Genomic DNA, 19,815 nt, shown 5'->3' with positions numbered 1-19,815 from the left:
ACACTGGGGCTGGTTGGAATTTTCTAAATGTACCCATTATTTTTTCCATATAGGACCCCCAAGATTCCAGGACCCAGACAAGCTGCAACTAAAGAAACCTGCAGCCACAGGGGGTGAAAGTGACAAGAACATGTAAGAGAGCAGGATAGTCTGTCAAATGTTCTGATTCTAGTGGGACAATCCCAATATTTGGTGACTGTTCTGCCAAATCTAAGGGGCAGGCCAAGTCTGTGAACTCTTTATGTACACACTGCATTCTTTATATACTACACCACCTCTGGTGGGCCTCTTCCATTGTATTCCCCCTCTAAATGTGATTGTGGGCACTTATGTGAGGCATAGTGTGATTGTGGGCACTTATGTGAGGCGTAATATGAATTGGGGCACTTATGTGTAGAATACAATTAATTGGGGGCATTACTGTGGTATAATATGAAGTGGGGACTCTACTATGTGGTATTTTATGAATTGTGGACAGGACTCTTTACCATAGTATTAACTAGGCCTCTACTATGAGGGCACAACGTAGAGGCACTATGAGGTCACTGTCCCGCTGTCCTGAAAGTCAGGACTGCTGGGACATATATCATGCTCCAGCAAGCGGGCACTGCACAGTTCTGCCAAGAATGCACGTGTCACACGCTGGGCATTCGGCTTCTATAACCGAAGCCTGGCACACTTATCTGCTCCCTGCTGACCGCCGTGCTCCGTCCCGGCCGTCCGCCATCTTCCTTTCGGGTCTGCGCATGTGCAGACCCAATCTCTTTATATCCTCTGCTCCCCATTCATTGGTTACTCAATTTGGCTCCAAATTTAAAATTTTAAACTTCCCCCTGCTGCTCAGTGCCTGTTCTTTGTTACCTTCATCATTCCTGCTGTAACCTGTTGTCCGCAGAGCTGACACTTCATTTATTTGTAGTAACCAGCTGTCTGCAGAACTAACATTTCTCTGTGTACTTCGCCACCATCCAGTGGCAACCTGCTGACCGCTGAGCTGACACTTCTTTGTGTACTACGCCACCATTGCACTGGTAAACTGCTGTGCTTAAACGGATTCACTTCTCCACATTCCCCTATAGATATCGTCTGATACTCCCATTAAGGGCCGCCACCTGCGGTGCAGATGCAGCAAAGACCACCTTGCGGCAGTCCCTGGTGAATACCTTCTGCCCGTTAGACTCCGCGCCTTGCTGGAAGTAGTGATAATTTGGGCAGATCCATGTTCCAAACCTACAGAACCGTGACAGCAGGTTTTATTCTGTAGGAGAATGGCCTAGCGCTTTTCACTTGATAGACATGCCCCAATGATGCACCGCCACGCCCCCAATTGTATGACCACACCCAGTCCCACTTTGCGCTATGTTCAACTATAAGGGGGGTAACATGAAGCTGCTGTACCGGGGCCCTGAATTCTTCTTGGCAGCCCTGGTACTCCACTGTCACCCGGCAATATCCCGGTTAATAAAACCAGGATACTGCAGGGGCGGCAGTGTGAAAGTGGTATTAGAGGAAAAACACAAAAAAGCTGCTTTTGGATCTTACATAGGAAATAATATTGTCTCCGTTCTGCCAGCCCCAGAAGCGCGGTCTATGTGTTTATGACATTAGCTGTGCAATAACAGTGACAGATCATTTTGTTTCTGCAATTGCAGCACTTTCAGATTTATAGTTTTCATTTAAATGTAAAATGCCTGAACGGATGTTTAATATGGGGTAATAATTACAATGAGACTCATAAAGTGCATAATATTAGGCTCATAAAGCAAATTGATGTATTCTAGTTATTCCTATGAGATGTTATGGAAATCTATGAATTGAATAACTAGAAATATGAGGGATGAAAACAGGAAAACAGAGTGGTATATAAACAACTTACAAATTAATTGCTGCTTGGCAACAAATTTACCTGCCAAGTATATATATACACATATACATATATACACACATGTGTTGCCTACCACTTTGTACTATATATATATATATATATATATATATATATATATAGTACAAAGTGATAGGCAATACATGACCAACAGGAGCCTTTTCCTCCCACAAGCACCCTGATGAGGGAAACTCACAACAATCTAATAAATATTCCTGCATCTCTTCCGACACAACGTTTCCGTCAATGGCTAGTCTTTTATCTTTCCTTTTCAGTTATCTTTTCTCCTCACCCATAGCCGGATCGTCTATTAGGCAACCTAGGCTCCAGTCTAGGGCCCAATGGACACTGAAATGGAGACGGTAATGGGCACCAGAATGTTACCTATGGCCCCACCGGTTCTTAATCTGGCTCTGTTCTCACCTAAAATGAACACACACTACACTATTAAAGTATAGTACAAACGGCTTATCTTACCTGAAATTATTATCTTATTTTTCTTACTTTGAGTTATAACAGTGAAATGGCATAAAAGTGACAATAATCAGTTGACAAACACCATGGTCCTAATACTGTGCTGTCATGCACTAGCATGAGTGTCTGTAAGCCCAGACCTCTGCAGTACAAAGCTGTAGTGGACCAGACTGGGTTCAATCCAAGTGAACACTGTGTGTAATGGTTATGAAGTTAGGAGCCAATCTAAGCATACAAACCATGCCAGGCAATGTATGGGAGGCCTGATTCACCTGATTCTACCCTGATGATAAAAAAGTAAATAATGGTGAAGGTCAGAAGAAAAAATGTAAATATTAAACTAAATAAATATCATTGCTTAACCTAACCAGAATGTACACATGTTTGGTATTCACTAGGTAACATACTGTAATTCTGTGATAATATTCTGAGGTTGTGATGTAATTGGGATTAAAAATATAATATATCAGAGTCTCCCCCCCAAAAAAACTTTCAAAACCTGACCAAATATATAATAAACATAAATAAACAGAAATTTTAAAATAAATAAATAAATAATCATTTTCGGTAATCTGGGGTAATCGCTGCAGCGGAATGTCACAGTACAGTAGATAAACAACAGCAGTATAAAGAATCCCAGAAGATATTAATATAGTCACAGAACAGTGAGAACTAGAATGTAATATACATAACTTCACCATGAGACATATTTTAAGTGTCAGTTATAAAATAAAAATAAAAATAAAAATTGATTGACTTAGAATATCTGCAATAATTTACAATAGGGGATTCCTTTTAGGTCACTATTGTGGCTTAGTGGTTAGCACTTCTGCCTCACAGCACTGGGGTCATGGGTTTGATTCCCAACTATGGCGTTATCTGTGTGAAGTTTGTATGTTCTCCCCGTGTTTGCATGGGTTTCCTTCGGGTGCTCCGGTTTCCTCCCACACTCCAAAAACATACTGGTAGGTTAATTGGCTGCTATTAAATTGCCCTTGGTCTCTCTCTCTCTATCTGTGTGCATGTTAGGGGATTTAGACTGTAAGCCCCAATGGAGCAAGGACTGATGTGAGTGAGTTCTCTGTGCAGAATTACTGGCGCTATATAAATAGATGATGATGATGAGTACACCAGTTGTCCTAATGGACACTGAAGTAATGACATCAGAATTCACTGTTTATACAGATATTAAGAGTTTATATAAATATTAGTATCAGTTTTGTATTATATACATATAAACTCCTGTAAATAACATAAGTAGTAGTGAAATCATCAATTCTTAATCAGTTAAGTCATCAAAAAAAGATATTGGTTAATAATATAAGATATTTTTGGTCTTTAATGTGAATGCTCATAAGGGGTGAATCTTTTTTTTAGGTGATAACTTACTTCCATTTATTGCACGATAAATAGACTTTCATGCTGCCTTATACATGTTTTAGTGGAAAAAACAACAAACATATTTATATTTATGTTTATCGCCTCCAAAACCCCTTCCTTACGTGGCCTGTGACTTTTATCTGTAATTAGGTCACAACTACATACTGTACTGTAGATGATGTACCCATGGCATACAGAACACATAAGGTTAACAAACTTAATGTATTTCTCTCTTGTAAAATGCTTTAAATTAAATTAATTAATTAACTTGCCAGGTGTCTACTTCCACCCAACTATTATTCCTCATTCTATTTCTACCCATTACTTTACTTACCCATCAAAGATTCCACATTAATACCTTCCCAATGACACATTGCTTGTGTCAGGCGCCGTCCCCGCACAGCGCTGTCTGTTTCTAGGCAGCTGGAGGCTGTCTTCTCTCCTCAGGATTGCCGTGTGCATGTGTGTCCACTTGCGTCTCCATTTCCTAGCAAAGGGACACTTCTCTGCACTTCCTGTCGGTGGTCAGCTGTTCGGGTCGCCGCCTCCACTGCCACCAATCAGGGATAGGGCTCCACTATTTAAACACGCCTCTAACACTAGGTAGGCACCAGAGTATCTAGGTCTTCCTATGCTCCAGCGTTCCAGCCTGTTTCCCTGATCTCTGACTGACCTCCAGTGTACCGATCCGGATATATCTGGTTCTGCTTCTGGATCTCCCTTCGGCCTGATTGCTCCCGCTGTATCTGACCTTTGGCTTACTGACTCCGATTTGCCTTACACTCCGATACCACGTTTGCCAGTACGGTTTGTACAGTTTAACCTCTGCCTGCACGACCACGTCTGTTCACCATCCACTCCGCTGATAGCTAACTTGAAGGGCCGCAACCTGTGCGTCTCTTGCAGCAAACTCCAAACACCCTTGCGGGGGTCCCTGGCGAAGACCGGGGGCGTGTGTAGACTCCGCACCTCCTAGCTTATCAGCGCAAATATCAGCAAGTGGCCTTCAGTCTCTGTGACCCGTGAAAGTTTGTTATTGACAACAGTAGGAAGGAGATGTATACAGCTAGATATTCCATAGTGGGGTGGGGGATTACAGAGGTATCCCAATATCGTAGAGGTATCCCAATACCATAGATTACAGAGAATGCCCAATAACGTAGAACGAGAACAGGCTTTTCAATGCTGACATTCCATGCTACATTTTTGTTGAATGCCCCAAATATTTTATATTTGCATAGCATACATATAATACACATAAATATGGCATACAAGCATCCTCCCATAGTATAGTATTCAAACTGCATTGTACAATATCATTTGAATGGAAAGAATAGCAGTGTGCAATAGGCCACACTTTTTATAATGTGTGTATTGCTAAATCCCATTTTTCCAGCTAATTAAACCAAACCCCATTTTGATTAAATATGCCTGATCCTAGTACAGTCAGTAGATTCATGACAGCTTTGCTTTAGAATGCTAATAGCTTACAGAATAAAAGCCAATGAAGTTATTTGTTACCTGTCTAAAAAACTCCTCCATTAGAGCTTTGGTCCACCGTCCATGTACTTTCCACTGCTTGGTGGGGTGGCTGATGTCAGCGGCATGGAGCAGTAGAGAGAGCGCCTTAGATTTGTCTATGCTGCAAGTACATGTAGAGAGAGATTAACACAGTGATTTAATAGATATATCAATGTTAATTTATAGCAGTAAGTTGTCCTTGCCTTTGCACACACACATCTAACATTTCTTAAATAATAACTTTCACCAGTGGTTTAATATGGAGCTGAGTCAAACAAGCAATCATCATCATTTATTTATATAGCGCCACCAATGCTGCAGCGCTGTACTAATGCTATGATGAATTAATGTGAGGGTAAACCAAAGGTAAATAGGCTACAGTGCTTCAGATATATAGATTTCCTTGGCACTCCACACATCTGGGGGCAATTCTAATTTACAAAAGCATCTCCTGAAAATGGAAAGCAGGCTGGTACCTTGATGTGTGCTGGGTGGAAAAGGTTGACAATTCGATGCAAAACCAAGGTATGTAAGTGTGCGTCATAAAGGGGGTCCAGAGAATACAGAGAAGGGGGCACTTCTTAAAAGTACATTAGGATGGTCAGAAAGAAGTATGTGCCCTGTGTGATGTCACTGGAGCAGAGTAACCTCAAAGAACGGTAAGAAAGAAGCTGACTGGTACAAGAAGATCACACATGTTTCACATTTAAGAACTTTTATGTTTATGTGTTAAATTCAAATGTAATCTATTACAACTTAAATAGGTTGTTAAAGGAATATTAAAGGAATATTGTGCTGCATGACAGTGCTAGGAACTGTGAGCAAAACTGAGCAATCAGGTTAAAAAAAAAGTCCTTCTATCAATTATTACCAGGAATTATGCGGTTAAAACTAAACATTAATGTAACATCAGAAAAGAGTAATGCCCCTGTCTTCTGCTCAGAGCTATTTGATGCTAGTGGTGATCTAGGGCCTGATTCATTAAGGATCTTAACTTAAGAAACTTCTTATTTAAGTCTCCTGGACAAAACCATGTTACAATGTAAGGGGTGCAAATTAGTTTTCTGTTTTGTACATAAGTTAAATACTGTCTGTTTTTTCATGTAGCACACAAATATCAACTTTAAATTTCAGTGTACAAATAAGCTATTAAGTATTTGTGTGTTACATGAAAAAACAGTCAGTATTTAACTTATGTGCAAAACAAAATACTAATTTGCACCCCTTGCATTGTAACATGGTTTTGTCCAGGAGACTTAAATTAAGATTCTTAAGTTAAGATCCTTAATGAATCAGGCCCCTAGTGTGTAATGTTGGTTTGTTGGCATCGTTGGAACCGAATAGTGGTTAAGAATAATAGTTCTAATAAACAGAGATTAACAGCATTTGAACTGTCAATAATTGCATATAACTGGTTAATGTAGAAGGTGAAAATGATTGCTAGACAATGTGAGTTCATATGTTACATGTAACCCTTCCTGTTTCTGCTTTGTGTTTTCCATTTCTCTGTTTGGATGCATCACAAGCCATGTTGTTATATTTATACCTTGTACACTGAATACAGGTGAGGCCTTGTTCCCCAAGTGTATCCACCTGTCTTGATTTGAAAAAAAAAAGCTGAACTAACAGATCAGTATTCTAATGGGTTTTGGGCTCGATCAAATTTGGCAGATCCAAGGTCCTCAAACTTGTCTGCAGTATGATTCTGAAATTTGGGCTGGTTCAATTTGGGTCTGTGTCGCGGCCATCCTGCCCTCGAACTTCGAAAGGTGAAATACAATTTGTGGTTCTAACTTCACAATTAAAACAAACTGCTAAGAAGTAAATTTGAGCATCTCTGCACTGTAAATGCATAGTAAATGGCCAAATTAATATACAATTTCATGGTAATTTAAGGATTTACCACGGTACTTTTTCGTAAACCAAGAAAGCATTCAAAATGTTTATGGAAAACACAACAGACACTGCATGGAAGATCAAATTTAAATAGTAAACTATATCGGCTATGCAAATTACCCAGTATGAGACTGCAAAACCTGAGCCTGTAAACACAATTTAAACAATTTGAGAGCAGTTGAAAGGTATCAGAGAGGGCATCAAAGTTACAGCTGCTTTGGAGTTTGTCAAAAGCAAATTAACCGATGAATGCGACATCAGGAAGGAAATTAGAAAAGAGAAATAAGAAAAGAGTCTGTGGTCCCAATTTGGATTTGGATACAAGTCCATTCGCACCGAGTAAAAATATGACTGCACTGCACATTGACATAACTTGTGCCAGTGTTTTCAGTTGAACATATCTTATACTTGCACCCACTAGCACTTGAGAAGGCGCGTTATGGGGCCCTCAGTACAGTAGGTGGCGAGGCGATGCAAGTAAACCACAAACCTCATAGACTTACACGGCAGCAGACGTATCTATGCATATCCCACAGGTGTGATACAAGTTTCTGGGTTGATGATGATAATGGATATCGGTGAGATGTTCAACCAATACAAGTCTCTTTCTTCATTTCAAAGGCAAATTAAACACTGTACAATATGGTTCAGAAATCATAACTAATGGAAGAGCAGTTACCTGTAGGAGCTCAAGTGTGAATAAAATGAAGCCACAGTCACCTACTCAACACCCTGTTTACAAGTATGTTTATATATACTTGTGATGATCTATATGCCAGCTATCGCATGGCATACAGATCTAGGCACCCAGATACAATATATGGAGTGCTGAATAAACCATGATTCCTGATTTAGCGTTACACTTGGCTGGTGATATAGCTAAACACACCTGAAGTGCATCTGCTGAACTAAAGCAAAATGTACACAGGTCCTGCTGTTCTATGTGACGCAGAGCAGAGAAGGTGGAATCATAGTGATGTGTGCAGGAGGATGAGAACATTAACCACAGCTGGAAACAAGTATTTTGTGTCTTTCACAGATAACTACTCCAGATACACAAAAACATCTAATGAAGCACAACATTGAAATGATAGAAAAACTCAGGAAGTACATAGCAGCATCATTTAACCAGCTCCAGAGAAAGCCTGTATACCATAAACTGATCATAGAGGACAGTATATGAGCAGAGAAGCTCAAAAAATACTTTAGAGAACAGGGTATTGAGTACAAACAACTTATACTCCAGAGGACAAGAAGTGTAATGGTGCCAATCACCAAAACAAGGTCTGGGGAGCAGCACTAATCACAACAACCTACTTACAAAACCTCCTGCCAACAAAACCACTACACCTTACAAGCTATGGAACAGTAAAAAGCCCAAAGAGGACCTGAGAATTTCAGGACACAGAGAACCAGATATGCAGTGAAGAATCCAAAGATTACAGAATTCTTAATCCATCTTCATCACCAAAAATTATAATCCAGCAAAGCAATGCAAGTGTAACACCTAGGGGCAGAGGTTCTGTGCAAAATGCAGTTAATTACGATAGGAAAATCTTTGCTTATTTTTTCCCCCCAAAATGATCAAACATTTTAACCATAAACATACCAAGAAGAGACCGGTCGCAAGGTTACAGGACCTCGCTGGTAATTGAATCAGCCCCCTTGGTGATGATCAATATATGAAACAGCCATCTGCCACCAATTCAATGAAAAACAAAAATGCTGCAAATATTAACCTGTTCTGAGATGGAAGAGGCAAAGGAAGTGAAAACCCCCATACTTGAAGGGTGAAAAAACAAATACATTGTCACCAGATAACCATCAATATTGAAAGGTAATATTCAAACTGTTGTTCATATCTGCTATATCAAAAGCAGATATTACTGTGGCAGAATGAATACGGTGCAGACACGTTGCAGCTCAATCACAGTGTGACTGGAATGCTGTAACGTGTGCCATAAAATATCTGAAATTAACTATCAATAAGAAATTTAAATTGCCAACAATGCCTACAGCAAAGTCAACTGGTTGCATAGAAGCAAACAGGATGGGTGACACAAAGTCAACAACCTGAAGCCTAATATATTGCACTTCAGTCAACAGAAGCCTAATGTGTTGCTACAGCTTGTTGTCAAGAACAAATCTGGTTAGGTCAAGTCTTGATGAGCTTGGGGATGGATATGCCAAAACCAATTCCTGTCCTGCAAGGCAATCAAGCATGTATAAAGTTCTTGTAAACAGAGAAAATGAAGCTACGCACTAAACACATTGATGTAAAGTACATGTCTGGAGGGACTTGCAAAGCAAAGGCTTTATTGAACTTAAATCTTGTCTACCTGCATTGCCATTTTCTAGAGACAGAGAGAACTGAAGATGGATACTGTGATATAATCTTTATATTGTTGAGAGAGGATGTTAGAGTTACACCAGTCAATTTTCAGCAAAGCATCTGAAGTGCTAATAGTAACATATAGCCGATTACTGTAAGCATGGGAAATGTCTGCTTGGCAATCTAAGTGTATGTGTTACCTATGACCCTGTGTTTAGTTCTTCCTGTTTCTGTGTTATTCTCCTTCTTGCTCATCTATTTGAATGTGCCACAGAAAAGTCTTGCTGATATAACTATCCTGTGTACACTGAACACAGCTGGGTTCGTGTTCCTCAAGTGTGTCCTTCTGTCCTCATTTACAGACATCCTGAAGTTACAGATCAGTAACGTAACGAGAAAGTGTCAGGATTTCCAACATAACTGATATGTAGGTTGGCTATTAAGCATAGGCTTCACTGTGGAGTAAATATATTGTACAGCTGGCTCTAAGGGCCAGGCCTATAAATTGCTGACTTTACCACTGGAAGTCAGTTTAAGGAAAATCATTAAGGTAAAACTGAGAATTTTTGTGGTATCCAAAACAGACACTATCACATGCATTAACACAAGGGTTCTAAGCCACAATTCTGCAGACGTGACAGTTGTATAGATTCTTTTAATACAAGATGTGCTTGATGGTGGCGTATGCATAACATCATCTAATGGCACATACAGATCATGTATTATAGCAACTGTATAAACGCATCTTATGTAAAGTAAGCCTTAATAATATACTGATAAATGTATTTCAAGTTAAAAAAAAAGCAAAAACATATATATACAATTTTACATTTATTTTTAATAATGATAATATTATTAACAGGTGTTAATGTATTTAATATTTTTTTTGTGTGTGTGTTGTGATGGGACTTTATATTGCACATATGCATTCTGCTTATGAAGCAGTGTGTTGTATCTGTCTGCATAATATATGGCAAGTATCGTATAGGCAGAGTGTACTTATAGTCGTATTCAACTGCAAACATGTCTTGAGATGTCATGTACTTGAATACGGGTGGACTTGCGTGTAATTTACGTCCGATAAAACGCAAATTGCATTCACTTTGCATTCCATGATGAATCAGGCCTGTATCTCTAATCTCTGAAGGTTTTGGGCATTGCTTCGTAAGACGATGAAAGCCTACCACAGATTTGCAATTTTGTCACCTAAGGACTTGGCTTAAATGGACTTTAATCTGTACCTGCTCCCTTGAATCTATTAGTTTGGAAGGAAAGGTGACTAAGGTTAAAAAAAATACTCAATGTTTTCTCTTGCCAGGTCTCAAAAGATGTGTTTTCCAATTAGCAAAATGTAGGAATAACAAAGTATAGCTCACTAGCTCCAGCACTAACTCTGCTGCCTGTCCATCTGTCTTAAAGGGGCAGAACTCTGACACTTTTTGTCGTATTGTCAGCGGCAGGCTGGGCTAGGGGACAGGCAGGCATCTGCCCCCTGGGCTGGTCCCGTAGTGGGCTACCTGGGGCTGGATTGCTGGGTCATCTGCTTTTTTTTCCTTTAAAATGTTCCTCATAGGCTGCTGAGTCGTGTCTTGTGTGATGCCTCTAACTGTGTCATAGACATAGAGGATTAATACAAAGGGCTCTGGTACAATGTCATCATGAAAGCGCTGGCTGACATCATTAGTTTCCCCACCTGTATTTAATATGACATTACATCTGCAAACAATACTACTAATTGGATATGGTAGTTTATTGTGCTAAGCATTGTGTTTCCCAGGGCTCTGTTCTGGAGTATCCCCAGGTTGAGGAAGCTTTACTACCTGCTCCTTTGACTTTAAATATCACATGTAAGTAGATTACGTCCAGCTTTGTCTGCATACATCTGATGTCACCTACCTACTAGAGGTGGACACTTTCTGTAAGCCACAGATACTTTGTATGACACATACTAATATATTCCACTAAATATTAATAATATTCCAAAAGACACTTCACTATGACTGTTAATAATGCATAACCATACCCAGGGTACCATAATACATTGAGTCTTCTTTTCCTTTCTGTAATGTTGCTAAAATTATCCTCTCCGATCAGTCTCCACAGGGAGAATTCAGCTTTTATTATTTCTCGTCTCAACTATTTCTACTTGTTTCTCCTGCAACTGGATTTCTACACCACAGCAATTTAGAAATGATGCCGACATCCTCTTGATTTATGTGTTTCTCATCATAAGCATTTGCTGTCAGCTTCATATTTAATATTAAACGCTACCTTTAATTTTCTAATGTCTACACTGTCTTTCACACACTTATGTCTCACACCTAACTGACCATTTACAACCCTCACTAAGGCTGGTCTGCTATGCCCACACCATAGACACCACTTCTCATGAATTCCCTGCCTCTCAAAACTTTCCAATTTTCTTAATTCACCTCTTTCAGAGCCCTTACACAGGGAAGCAGTCAAAATACCTGTTATCAAATATATGTATATCCTGGGGTACAGGATGAATGGTGATGTAACCAGCACCAACACAGTAAAGGGATGTATAATTTCAGATAATATGAAGGTGAACACAGTGTAGGCAAATAGTGGGGAAAAGCAGTATAATACTCGGTTGTATAGGAAGAGGTAGCAGTAGCAGGAAGTGGGAGAGTGTATTGTAGTTTTAGAGATCACTGGTAAGACCTCACCTCGAGTACTGTGTACAGTGTTGTAAGTCCTCTCAAAAACTACATTAATAATATATATATATATATCTGTCAGAAGCTGCTAAAATTAAAATGTTAATAGAGCTCAGAAACGCAGTATTTTTACAAATAAGGGTATTGCAAAAGGAAGAATATTTGTTACAGAAGGGGTGATAGATCCATGGAATAGTCTCCCAGTAGTGGTGACTCATACAGTAAAATTATTCATGGATACATGGGACAATCATACTATTTTTAAGACTTATATAGAGAATATTTAGAAATAAAACTATTGAAAAAGCATCAACCCTCACCAAACCCCACATGGTCATATTAGATGACCCTGTAGCTTCTCCACTGTCATCAAATTCTCTCTTTTGTGTGTACATGTCTGTACTTTACAAATCAAACATCTAGCACCAACAGAGACTGCTGTGGTTTTATAGTTACTGTAGAAGATAATATACTCAGTGACACTCTGCTCACCCATGATGTGCTCACTCCTTGTCTGTCTGCCACATATCTCTTATGAACCATTCACACATCATGCTGTCTTATGTGTGGAGTGTTTTCTCTCATATATACTCACTTCTCCAGAGATTGCAGAGCAGATTTCATGGTTTTGACTTGCTGGAAGTGACAAGACATATCAGTGGCTAGGACCATCTCGATGACAAGAGCCCTTAATTCCCTGTATAAGCAGAAGAGAAAACAGTTACTAATGTCTGTATGGTTCACCCTGTACAGCAGAGTATTAGAGAGATCTGTTTCTATAGAACACTAGGTCCCTTATTGTAATACAGCACCTATAGAAATCGTAGCCTGGCAAAATCATGAATAAATTAAATTACACTTTTTCCAGCTGTATTTACATTACATGTATTTATATTTATTATAACCTTCAGCATCAAAGTGAAAATAACATTTACAAAAATGATTAACAATTAATATAATTTAATTTAATTTAATTACTAAAACACCTGGTTTGGATAAGTGATCATACCCTTAGATGAACCAATTATAAACTAGCTCAGGTACAACCAATAGGCTTTCAGATCACACAACAGGCTAACTGGCCACCATCTGACATCAACTGGAGTGGATTTGATTTCTTCCTAATATAACCGGCTGTTCATTGAGGACTCCACTACTAGTAGTGCAGGGTAACTGGTAAGGCAAATAATTCAACATGGTTGGAAAGGTGCTGTCAAAAGGGCTCAGGATAAAGTTGTGGAAATGCACAAGTTAGGAGAAGGATACAAAAAGATGTCAGAGGTATTTGCGCTCCGTCTGAGTACCGTTCAAAGCATTATTAAGAAGAGGAAAGTGTATGACACCACCACAGATCGGACCATCACTCCAAACTGGATGTCAGAGCCAGGAGAATACTGATCAGGGAAGCGTCCAAAAGGTTCATATAGAAAAATTGTCCACCCCAGAATTATCTTTGTATAATTTACTTATTATAGGTTATATATCCCAAATTAAATATCAATTGGGGTATCAAATTGATAAATAAGGCGAAAGAAAGAAAGAACGAACGAACGAGTTCTAATATTGGAGGCACATTACATCTATTAATTACCAGTATTGAGGTACAAGACTTTGATACCATAACTTCTATCATTGTTAAAATTGGTTTTATTTACTTATCAATTATTACAAACTTGGTACCGATCGGGCTTGTGCTGACCACAGTCAAGGTTTATTTAACGTGATGTTATTTTAACATTACATTTAAGTGGCAAGACCATATGTTTTCTATGATTCCCCAGTGTTGATATTGTTTATTACTTATATTCAATAAAGTAGATTTTTATGCTTTATAATGGTGTACTTTTGTTTATGTTCTTTTATAGTGGTTTCTTTTTTAGGAAGGATAAAAAAAGGTATTACTATCAATAAAATATGATGATGCTCACAGCTCTTTCAAGCTGATACTGGCTAGAGCGGTGTTCTGATCCTGCAAATGAAACAATAGAAAGGACATACAATATGCATGACGTTGGCTACACTCTGGTTATTAAGTTGATCCCTTGTGAAATAACCTAACTCTGGGGCTGTGAACATCGGATTTAATCAGTGTTGTTTTAATATGTACATATTTATTGTACAACATTTGTTATTTTCCCAGGCTCCATTTTATCTGCAATAGGACTATAAGACTACATAGGAGTAACGTGCCAAATAAAACTTTAAGGAAATGATTTCACAAAGTGGTTTTCCTGATCACTGAGGTAAAAGAAATTGAAATACTGTAGAAGAAATAAAACACACTTGATCAATTAGAATATGAGGATCGTTGAATATATTAGAAGCTCTTCGAACTCATAGGGGACAATTATAGGCTTGAGTCACTAAGGAGAGCAAACCAAAAAAAAAGGAGTAAGTTTGCCCTTGGAAAAACCATGTTACAATACAAGGGGTGCAAATTAGTTTATTATTTTGCATATAAGTTAAAAACTGGTTGTTTTTTCACCTAGCACACAAATACTTGATAGTTCTATTTTTACAATGAAATTTAAAGTTGATCTAGGACATGCCCTACCCCAACTATATATCTGTCCCCAAATGTACCTCCCCCTCCAATGCAACATGGTTTGGCCTAGGTACAAAGTTAATCCTTTTTTATGCTTTGCTCTTCTCAATGACTCTGGCCCACTGAGCGCATCGTCCGTTTGTTTTAAACTGCACGTAAATCGGCTCTGCATACTCCTAAAGTCAACAAGGAACGGATCTCAATACATGTGCGGTGATGACTATGGGTGTAGGTTTACTCTGCACCTTAGACCAGACACCGCAGGATACGTACAATGCTTTTGTGGAATAGAAATTCTTAAAAGATCGCATATAAAAAAAATATACATATTCAATTGATGTTACATGTCAATATTATAAACATCTATGAGTGTACATGGAAATTTAAAAAATAAATAAAATGTTTTGAGTTGGCTTTTTTTCTTGAAAAACAAGTATTAGGCTGTCTTCAATGTCTACTGTACATAACAGACTTTTTCACAGTTGTTCCTAATTGCAGACACATGTTATAGTATGCATATGCTACTGACATCACTAGGACTCAGGACTAGCCCTATAGCTGGTGCAAGAGTTTTGACAGAAAACCAGCGTACTTCTGTGTCACCTGAGCGTGACTTTGATATAGCTGCACAGGAGCGCCCTCATTGTACATTGCCTGCGTGCAGATGTCCATTCCCTACCCCAATCCCTCCCGAATTCGTAGGCTGTAGTGTCATTTGCATTTGAAGATGACTTGGACCTGGCTGCGTTCTGCTGCGTGTCGTCTGGCTCTGAGCACGCATAGAGTGATTGTGCGGATGATACACACAATATCGGCAGATACATTCCTTAATGACTCAGGCCCAGTATATCTATGTGTATATATCAAATCATCCATAGAAAGGATGCCCTCTATACAAGAAGAAAAACAAACTGAATTACTGTGCAGGGCCCATAAGAAAGAATACTAGGGGGTAAATGTATCATAGTGCGGGTTGTACAAGTCGCCGGAAATCGGCGAGATGACAGCTTAAATTTAAAGTGGGGCTGCTTTGTAAAGGGAAACTTCCCTTTACAAGGCAGCGCCGCTTTAAATTTAAGCTGTCATCTTGCCGATTTCTGGCGACTTGTACAACCTGCACTATGATACATTTACCCCTAGATCCTCAGTGTTCAACAAATTGAATAGACCGGCACAAGTATAGAAAAAGTAAACATTTAGTGAAAAAATATGGTTATAGTCATGCCCAACAATCGTTCGTTATAGTCGTGCCCAACAATCGTGTCAGTATTTCTAACTCTCTTCAATTTTTCTATACTTGTTCTGGTCTGTTCACTGTGTTCAACACTGAGGATCTTGTATAATAAATTGCATATTTTAAGAAGTAATATTATTATTATTATCGTTTATTTGTTAGGCGCCACAAGGTATCCGCAGCGCCATACACGGCACAAACAGTAGACTATACAGGGTAAAACAATACAGAACAATAAACACAAAGTACCAGAACTTCAGAAACTCCAGGCAGGCAAATACTGTAAAGACAGAGCGGAAGAACAGGTGTGGAGACAGGAGGGGAGAGGGGCCCTGCTCATACGAGTTTACATCCTAAGGGAGGGTAAACAAAATCAGGCACAAGAGGGACAATCAGGCACAATAGCATTAAAGGAGATTTATTAAGTGCCTTGCAAGAGTGTAACTATAGCCATAGTAATCATTGAGCCTGGTAGATCAGGATGCCCTGTCCCAAATAAAAAAATGTGCCTTAAAGTACAAATGTAATATATCTTCATAATAAATGTATCCAGGCAGTTGTACAATTTGGGAAATAATGAGGATAATATGGCTAATATTCCAGATTGCTACTAATACAATGAGTACTCTGCAGTAATAAACACTGGTGAAGGAGAAGACATCAGGGTGAGTATGACTTTAAGGTGATGCACCGAGACGTTTTTAGTTACGCCCTTGGTGCCTTGGTCCTGGGTGCTGACACAAGTAACAGTGGCCGCTCCCTTTCGCCATCAAAATGTCCCACATCTATCTTTACTTATAAGGACTCAGACATTCAGGTGCATAGGAAAGTTATTGCATTCCTTGCTAGTTTTTCTCCATTTGTAGAACAGAGAAATTGCAGAATATTGTTTCTCAGAATCCCGCTGGGTCTATGGATCAATCAGTAGAAAACAAGCAGAAAACTCAGAACAAAGAAATAACGTGGCTGCGACATTGTCAGGGGGAATTGTGCATGCTGCAGTGTACAAAATGCAAGTACAACACAACACGGAAAGTATTCTTGTGCCCTGCATCATTCATTTTATGGGAATACATTTGTCCATGCATCTTTTTATGAGTAAATCGCTGAAATAACATGTTCGAAAAAATATTGTGGGCCTGATTTATGTTCAGACATACGTCAATTTGCACAGCGTATCTTGCGTTAAATAGCTCTGCTCATGCCCAGAAACGGACCTTACACCAATTAACGCGATTGAATCCAATTCATGCCTGAATGCAAATGACACTTACTACTAGCTACAACTTGAAGCACAAAAATGTGGTGGAAAGAGGCGGCCAGACGTAGGCAATGTACAGTAAGGGTGTGCCAAGGGTGTTCTGACGGAGATGCTACCCACTCAAGTCCTGGGTGTCATGTAAGTACGTATGGTTTCAGTCATATCATTTGCACAGCCTACAAGGTCGGTTTAAGTGCCGACTGATAGTGATGACTGACACAGCATAGTACGTGTGCCACTGGCTAGCACAGAACATGTGTATGCAGGTAAGATAGACCAAAAAATGCATTGTATGTACAGTACACATGGGGCCTGAGTTGTTAAGGAGAGCAAAGCATAACAATGGAGTAACTTTGCACCTGGGCCAAACCATATTGTATTGGAGGGTAAGGTAAATTTAAAATGTGGGGACAGATTTATATTTGGGATAGGGTAAGTCCAAGATTAACTTTACATTTCAGTGTAAAAATAAAGCTATTGAGTATTTGTGTGCTACAAGAAAAAACAGCCAGTATTTCCTTATGTGCAAAATAATAAACTAATTTGCACCCCTTGCATTGTAACATGGTTTGTGCTGGAAGGAAGTTACTCCTTTTTTTTTGCTTTGCTCTCCTTAATGACTCAGGCCCATGGTGTCCAGCGCGTGACAGGTTAATCATCAATGTTTAAAGGAGTTACTACTTACAAGAGATATTTATACCACTTGTGTAATGTAGTTATATAAACAAATAACAATAATCATATTTAAGGCTAATTTGTTTGCTCTATCTAAGAATATAGGTCAGTAAAGGGAATTTGAGAACTGTTAATAATCAAGTATTACAGAGCAATATACCAGCTATCTGCTTAATCTGTTTAGTCTCCTCCAGTACAATCCTTACAATTCATCCATACCAGAGATAATAAAGTGGATTATATAGCTATACATTGCTAATTATTTTAATACTGCTTTGTTCCACAAAGAACTGTCATGAAAATGGCTGGTTTAAGATGGAGATTTGAGTAAAATATTTAATAAAAATGGGGGGGGCGGGGGTGATGTGGAGGAATAGGGATCCCAGAACATATTATAGTTATCATTAAATCTTTTTATACACCATAATAGTTTTATGCATTTCACTTTTTGATGACTTCTGTATATGTTGCTGAAATAGGTTTTCTGTGACTTTGCTTTGCTTGTCTAGACTGTTCTTATTGTCACTGATAATGTTTGGAAGACATTACAGTCCCCTTATATGGTTAAAATGTTGGTTTTATTTTATTTTTCTGCAAAGGGTTCAAGTATGTGACTCAATATTATTGGATAATTATTTAACATATCAACGGATCAAAGTTGCTGTATTGTATTTGCAATTGTAGGCGATACAGAGCCTGGTCAGTAGCTGCACCTGGAGGAGTTTTGGTGTAAATAACATGTCCGCAAATCTGTGGTAAAATGAAACATCTGTATTCCTTTAACAACATTTATTTCTCAAACTCAATTCCTGTGAAACTTACCACTTCCAGAGAAGACTAACGGGTAGATTTATCAAACCTTCAAAACAGGAAAAGTGGAGGAGTTGTCCATAGCAACCAGTCAGAGATTAGCTATCAATTTCTATGATGTACTAGAAAAGTGATCGGTAGAAACTGATTGGTTGCTATAGGCAACACCTCCACTTTTTAGAATCTTTCACAAAGCAACTCCTAAGTTTTAATGGTTTTGCAAATGTAGCCAATTCCCTTAACTCCCCTGTGGTCCAAAGTTATTAATCAACGGAAAAACACTGAAAAAAGCTCACGTGAACTCGTCCTTGGTGAGATTCACAAATATATTCATTTCATCATCTTGCATGATCCGATAAACTGCACTGACATGGTGGTTCTCCAGCACTGAGCGGTCGTTATACAGAATAGCACAATCTGATCTGTGAAGACAAGTGTGATAATAAGATAAACATAAGCAATTCACTGTGTATGCTGCAGACTGACCGCAGACATTCCTAAAGAACACCTTGCAGCCGCAACTCAGCAAATTGTTCCAGATATAACGATCTATTACCTGATTAAAGCAAATTGGACTAATTGTGGCTTTTATTAAAATGGACCTGACTGGGATAGATTAAAACCTAAACTGAGATTACAAAAAGTAATACTATGTATTGTGAAGACATATTGTGGTGCAGATAGATATTGTGTTGTGGGATCTTATTACCCTAATTACAATTATAGCCATAATCAATATTTCCTCTGAGTCCGAGCTATTCCACCCACAGTCCAAACACATACTGGTATATTAATTGGCTTCTGACGAAATAGACCCTAACGTGTGTGTGTTTGTGGGGAAGGGATTTAGATCATAAGCTCCAACCGGGCAGGGATTGGTGTGAATCATTACATATTCTCTGCACAACAATGGGTTATATGATCGGCGCTATATAAATAAACAATGACTTTTTATCATATGACACAAAAACAGTTTTCTTACTTTGTCTGGATGTGGAAGCTGTTTGTAGTTCCTGTGTGTTCAAAGTCGTGGATGGCGGCGGCAAAAATAATAGCCAGGATCTCAATCTCATTCAGGCAATGCTGTGGAAGAGAAGGCAGGCAATGGGGAGTAACAGTGA

General features: G+C 38.9%; 1 protein-coding gene across 5 annotated transcripts in view; it reads right to left on the bottom strand.

Moving 5' to 3' along the window:
* The window catches only part of PDE1B (phosphodiesterase 1B), a 301,797-nt gene that overhangs the window by 22,129 nt on the left and 259,853 nt on the right, over positions 1-19,815 (bottom strand). For all 5 annotated transcript variants that reach the window (XM_075199244.1, XM_075199243.1, XM_075199246.1 and 2 more), the window contains 4 exons: positions 19,677-19,777; positions 18,991-19,116; positions 12,765-12,866; positions 5,258-5,378 (listed from right to left, as the gene is read on the bottom strand). In XM_075199244.1, the coding sequence (XP_075055345.1) occupies positions 5,258-5,378; positions 12,765-12,866; positions 18,991-19,116; positions 19,677-19,777 (450 nt within the window). The remainder of the gene's footprint in view (positions 1-5,257; positions 5,379-12,764; positions 12,867-18,990; positions 19,117-19,676; positions 19,778-19,815) is intronic.

The sequence above is a fragment of the Mixophyes fleayi genome, chromosome 2 (genome assembly GCF_038048845.1).
Source record: "Mixophyes fleayi isolate aMixFle1 chromosome 2, aMixFle1.hap1, whole genome shotgun sequence".
In the NCBI taxonomy this organism is placed as follows: domain Eukaryota; kingdom Metazoa; phylum Chordata; class Amphibia; order Anura; family Limnodynastidae; genus Mixophyes; species Mixophyes fleayi.
This window is presented reverse-complemented; position numbering and strand designations above follow the sequence as displayed.